This window comes from Erinaceus europaeus, chromosome 19 (assembly GCF_950295315.1).
Source record: "Erinaceus europaeus chromosome 19, mEriEur2.1, whole genome shotgun sequence".
In the NCBI taxonomy this organism is placed as follows: domain Eukaryota; kingdom Metazoa; phylum Chordata; class Mammalia; order Eulipotyphla; family Erinaceidae; genus Erinaceus; species Erinaceus europaeus.
In genome coordinates this window covers 36,708,585-36,714,870 of record NC_080180.1, presented here as the reverse complement: position 1 = coordinate 36,714,870, position 6,286 = coordinate 36,708,585, and the positions used below count along the sequence as shown (strand labels likewise).

Genomic DNA, 6,286 nt, shown 5'->3' with positions numbered 1-6,286 from the left:
CCAATCCCATATTAGGCTCACTTTCTTTTTCCTTTTCCCTTTTTCTTTCTTTCTTTCTCCTCCTTCTCCTTCTTCTTGTAGACCTACCTCGAGGCCCTCTTTGCATAAGCGGAAATTCAGAAATTTGCTGGGTTTTGGAAGGAGACCTATGGGGGGAGGGGGTGTGAGGGAAGAAAGGAGGCCCTCTCAGAATCATTTTCTGTTTGTTTGTTTGTTTGCTTTTGTTTTCGTTTTGCGTTGGTTTTCTCTAAGGGATCCTTGTCTTTTGGAACCTTGGAATATCTGGCCTTCATCTTTCCTCGCAGGTAAAGCTGTTTCGTTCCTGACTCTCGAAAGGCCAAGCACACAACTATTTACAGTCGTCACTGAGATGCCGAGAAGGAAGGACGAGCCGACAGGCAGTGGGTACTTCCTGAGGAGCAAATGTCTCCAGAAAATGGGGCTCCATAGGTTAAGATCCGGCCTCTTCGAACACAGCTCTTGAAGTGAAATGGGGGAGTTTAACAACTGCCCCATCAGGCTTGACTCACAAGATAGCGCTTCTGCCCCGCAGCCGGCTCAGTCGCCTTATAGCTCATCGCCCCCACCCCTACCCCCGACCCCACTCTGTCCTCCTAATGATTTTATCGGAATCCAGACTCAATTCACCCCCAAGGCCCTAGGGCTGCGACATACGAGTTACAAGTACTTATTTGATTCCCCCAATACTCCCGAAAAAGTCAACCTGCCACAGTACTGTTTGGACACCCTCAGTTGCCAGTGGTTGGGGAGCGGGCGCCGGTGCGGAAGGCTCCGGGCCGGGTGGGCCATTGAGACGCGTTACGTCCAGGGCCCACACGCCCGGGGAGAAGCGCGGCGAGCCAGTGCCCATTATCTGCACAGCTGGGAAGAGGGTCCTCACCAGACCCGGACCCCCTGCAGGGCTCCCGGCAGGTGCCCTTGAGGAGGGGCGTTGGGGTCTCCGCTGAAGGCCGCGCGGGCCAGGGGTGCGGGAGGCACCGGCCCTGGTGTGGTGGCCGCGTATCCGCCGCCGTAGGTCGCGCCGTAGGGGGCGCTGGTGCAGCCACCACCGCAGTAGCTGTAGGGTGCTGCTGCCGCCGGGTAGGGGCTCAGGCAGGGCTGGCCGTCCCGCACTAGCACCGGCACTGCCACCCTGCGCGGCGCCAGCGGATGGCCCGCCAGCTCCAAGGACTTGTCCTGGCGCTGTCTCTTGCACTTGTAGCGCCGGTTCTGGAACCAGATCTTGACCTGAGTGGACGTGAGCTGCAGCGCGCCGGCCAGGTGCTCCCGCTCGGGCGCCGACAGGTAGCGCTGCTGCTTGAAGCGCCGCTCCAGCGCCAGCACCTGAGCCTGGGAGAAGAGCACCCGGGGCTTCCGCCGCCGCGCCCGCACCCCGGGCCGTGCCGGGCTGTCGCCGCTGTCGCCCTCGCAGCGCTCAGGCGCCTCGGTCCCCAGGACGGACTCTAAAAGCACAGCAAAGAACAGCCTCAGCGCCGGCTCCGACCACCCCTGGGATCCGCCGCCGTCGCCCCTCTCGGCTCTAGAAGGACCTCCACTGCCCCTTCTCCCACAAAAGGTAAAGGACAGGCTTCGTTTTTCTTCTGAAGTTTGGAGGGTGAGGTTGGAGGGGTGGGGTTCGCTGGCCAGGATCTTAAGTCCTATTCAGTGCTATTTAGTTTGGACAAGCATAAGGATCAAAGGTGAGTGTGGGAGCCAGTGAGAGCATTGGGGACAGACTTTCATGCCTGAGACTTCAAGGTTCCGAGTTCAAACCTTGACGTCACCATAAACCAAAGCTGGGCAGTGCTCTGGGAATATGATGGAATGGAATGGAATGGAATGGAGTGGAGTGGAGTGGAGTGGAGTGGAGTGGAGTGTGGGAGTTATACAGACTATAAAGTCTGGATTGAATTCTCTTTTGGTGTGGGGAGGTAGGAGGGAGAGAGAGATAGCACCAGACTTGGGGAGTAGCTTGCCTGGTTGTCCATAGTGACCCTTACAGCATCGGGGTACAGGATTACAACCCTTGGGGGGTGGACAGAAGACCTCATATTTCTCAACTTTCACCTCACCTTTGCAGACAGTAGGAATCATGGACATGAGACTTCACAGTAAATAAAATAAATCAAACCAATTATTTTCTAACTCCTTGCTGGGATATGGAAGGTTTGCTGGAGAGCTCTATAACATTAGAGCAGTTGGCTCTGAAATAAGCCTCCACCCTTTGGGTCTTCCCAGCAAGGGGCTGGCTTTGACCCGTTCATTGTTCTGGGACTCTGCTTCCAGCTGTCGTGGAGATGCTAGGAAAGGAGGCAGAGTCCTCTAGAAGCAGCTTCCTCCCTCCTCTGATTCCCTTTTAAGCACTGTTTTAACCAGAAGGCAAAGAGAAGAACCTGGGTTTCAGGTCTGGAAGTGTGGCTGGAGAGTTCTGCTTGTCTGAGGATCATGACCCTTTCTCAAAGCTGAACTGAAAGTGGTGTAGCCTGATAGCACTAGAGAGTTTCAGCTTTAGAGGCCACTTCAGAAACCCAGAGTCTTCTTCACTTACAGCAAAACACAATATTCTCCAGGCTCCTGGGGCCAGTGAATCACCAACCCACAACTCTAATGCAGTCACAAGACCACAAAGAGAGTCTTGTGGTCTTGTGACTGCATTAGAGCCCTTCTTTCCTTTGTGGGTTGGCTTATAGTATGCAGAGGGGTGGTGGTACAGCCTGTGGAGGCAGTTCCTTCCCCAGACCCTCGAGAATAGGCTGAGGTCTGTTAAGGTGAGAGTAATTTTCCATCCTCCCAAATACCAGACCCTATTCTCACCTGGTTTCCCCACCTATGGGAGAAACAGCAACCCAAATCCCACTTCACCACCCCACCCCCACCCAATGCAGATGGGAAGCAGGTGCCTTAGACACGAAGTGCCAGGTATCTCTGGGCACAGCCAAAACCCTAACCACAACCCCCAGGCACTCAGGACTGACTGTGGGTGCCCACAGAGCCCTGCTCACCAGGACTAGAAACTGGACTGGCCAGGCCACTTAGCAAGTCCCAGGAAAGGCCTGGCACTGACCTCGGGCCACCAATATCTCAGTGTACAATGAGCCCAGCTGCTTGCTGGCTTCACAGGGACGGAGGAGATTAGGATGTTCAGACTCAGAAGGCAGGGATAAGGGTGGTGGTGATGGATTGCGATGTAGACTACAGAGGATTTCGCTGTAAGGAGGAGAAGCTGGGGTTTTGTGGCTGAAATCAAAGGGGTATGTTTGTGTGAGTCAGCAGACAGGCTGTGAGAAGGGCGAACCACCAGGATCTGTGCCAAAGGGGATGGAGGGAAAGGTTGGAAGTTTGGTCTTTTAGATTCCTTAAAAATGGGACAATGTGCAGAGCCAGAAGATGCAGAGGGGTCTACCCCCAACCCACACAGGCTCCCTCCCCATTTCCCAGAGGAAGCCCAGGCCAGAGCTCCTACTCACGTGGCTCCTGGTCCATCCCCTGCGTCCTCTGGCAGGGACCTCCCAGGGTTTCGGATCCCTCCTGCCTTCTGCCTAGAGGCTGCGGCCCTAGCAGTTCTGGGTCCAGCCACCGGCACTGTGAATGTTCTGGGCTCCTTCGGGCCCTCCGGAGCGACGAGGCCTCTGAACCTGTCCGCTGGCGCCTAGGTCTCAGGATATCGTGGACAGAGAATGGGGTGGAGGTGACAGGGCTCTGAGGCATCCCGGGAGCGGAGGGGGCGGGGCTGAGGGGTCCCGGGTCCCAGTGGATGGGTTCCAGTGGATACAGTGCTCCGTTGTCTGTTAGCAGCGGAAAGCCGCGGATCCCAGCTCTGGGACCCTCGTCCAGCTAGCCTGCCCGCGTCTTCCTCTGGGCCTTTCCTGCTACTGGTGACAGGGTCGGGGGACTGGACGTGCGACCGCCATTGGTTCCCGCCAACGCCAGGAGTTAACCCATCACCTTCCACCCGAGCGCTTTCCTCCGGAGCCCTCTAAACCTTTAAGTCCTCGAGGTAAGAGCAGGGAGTGTGTGTGTGTGTGTGTGTGTGTGTGCGTGTGCGTGTGCGTGTGCGTGTGTGTGTGTGTGTCATGGAGTCTCTGGAGTCCAAGACATGAGACATCTATCTTGGCCTTGGCTCGGCTTCCCGTTCTCACTGACATGGAATGGAAAATCCCAGGCAGAGACTACTGAGCACCCACAAGTATTGGGGTGTGCACACGGATCTCTTCGTGGGAGCAGGACTGGGGCTGAGATGGCAATGTCTCTCTGTTATGTCTGACTCCTGAATTCCCCCACTTGTCACAGGGTGAAGAGGTGGGTTTGGGCCTTGTATTGGGGAACCACCCACCTTCTGCTGGGCTTCTCCAGAAGCTGGGGAGCTAATAAAGTCAGACTTCAACCAATGGAGGTGCTAGTTGTGTGTGTGTATATGTGTGTGTGTCTGTGTGTGTGTGTAAAACATGCATGGGGCATTGAGACCATCCATTAGTTTTTCAGAAACACTCCTGAGCAAAGGAAGACCATTGAGGTGCAGTGGTTAAGGCACTCCAGGATGGAGTCAACAGGTTTAGGTCTGGAATAGATCAATTTTGGATTCTAGGCCAAGTTTTCACTCCTCTAAACTCTGACTTAATTAGAAATGCAAAGATTTCACTGGGATGATGAGGAGAATGAAGTGAGATGCTGTGTATGAACCATTACTGTCCACAGCTGATAACATGAATGCAGAGAACATGAGTCAGAGGCAGTTACCAGCCCTACTTCAACATTCATTAAATTAAAACATATTTTAATATTCATATTAATTTACTTATTGTCACAAGGGTTATCACTGGAGCCTAGTGCCTGAACTATGCTGCTCCTGGCAGTCACCCCACCTGTTTTTCCTTGATAGAACAGAGAAATTGAGAGGGAAGTGAAGAGGAGGAAGAAGAGGAGGAGGAGGAGGCAGATACAGCCCTGCCTCACCACTTCTGAAACTTTCCCTCTGCATATGAGGACTGGGGGCTCAACTGGGGCTCCACCTCTCAGCCCCTACAACATATTTTTAATCCAAATGAGATCTAGTGTTTAGGAGTGGGAGAGCAGTCAGGACAAATGTGTCTTAACTGCAACTTCTCTGGTAAATGAATTCTGTCTTTGGAAGCCCATCTAGGTATTGTGGCTTCCAGGAATCCAGATAGGCTGAACACATGTCCTCAGGTGACTGAGAACAAAGCTTTTTTCAAATATTTGGAAAACTTGGTGATTGAACCAAGTAATGATTGCTTAAATGCATCTTGTCATTTAGTCTTTATATGGAAGCAACATGTACAGTGCCTCTGACTTCTTTTCTAGTGAGGAGTTTGCAGTCAGGAAGGTTGGGCCCCTCCAGTGTTGAACCAGCTCTGCAATGACAGGACACCAGCGCTGCTGTTTAATCAAAAGAGTTGCTGCTACTGTTGTCATTGCCATTCTTCTTATTCCTATTTTAGTCTTATTCTCCTCTTCCTCCTCTTCTCCTTCTCCTCTTCCACCCTACTCCTTCTTTTCCTTTTGAAAAAAGAATCATTCTGCTCTGAGAAATAGAGAAATACATTATATACCTAAATAAAAGTTCATTATATACTTTAATAAAAGTTATCATACAAATCAAATACATTTATTTTTGCTGGTTCAACACTCACTTAGAATCTGATGAGATTTTAGGAGTATAGCTTCACACTGATGCCTCTATGTGCAGCCACCACTAAAGCTCCTGTAGCATCACCTGCATTTATGTAAATTACATTTTTTTTTCTGATTGGAAAAATCAATATGCATTTTGGGAAAAATGCAAAGGTTGAATGGAAACAACCTTCATCCAACAGAACATTTGAACACATCTCTGTCTACCTGTCTCTTTGCAAATGTGAGCTCCAAGGGTTGTTTATGTGTTTTGATTTTGCATCAATTCATTGAGCAATTTGTAAACATATTATAAAGATGGCACCATAAGAGTCTGTGGACAATAATGAACTATATTTGTACTGTGTGTGTGTGTGCATGTGCTATCATTTGATAATGATTTTTTAATCATGTGACTGCTCAGAGAACATCTTTGTGCCTTTATGTATGTCTACATTTGGGGTGATTTCTTTAGGATAAATGAACAAATTAAGCATTAGTGAATCAAGCATGTGAATGCATATAATGCCCCCCCACACACACACCCACACACACTCTGAGCTAGTGAACTTACTGTATTTCTTTTTTGAGAATTAGGAATGGACACTTCATATTCTTCTGGCCTAGTCACCACCTTAGATGAGGATGGGGGCTA

At 51.1% G+C, this 6,286-nt stretch overlaps 1 protein-coding gene across 1 annotated transcript; it reads right to left on the bottom strand.

Moving 5' to 3' along the window:
• Positions 1-605: 605 nt before the first annotated feature.
• Positions 606-3,987, bottom strand: NKX2-6 (NK2 homeobox 6). The gene is made up of 2 exons (XM_060179187.1): positions 3,468-3,987; positions 606-1,463 (listed from the first exon to the last, which is right to left on the bottom strand). The coding sequence occupies exons 1-2, from the start codon at positions 3,706-3,708 to the stop codon at positions 898-900; spliced, it is 807 nt and encodes a 268-aa protein (XP_060035170.1). The 5' UTR covers positions 3,709-3,987; the 3' UTR covers positions 606-897.
• Between the last annotated feature and the right edge of the window lie 2,299 nt (positions 3,988-6,286).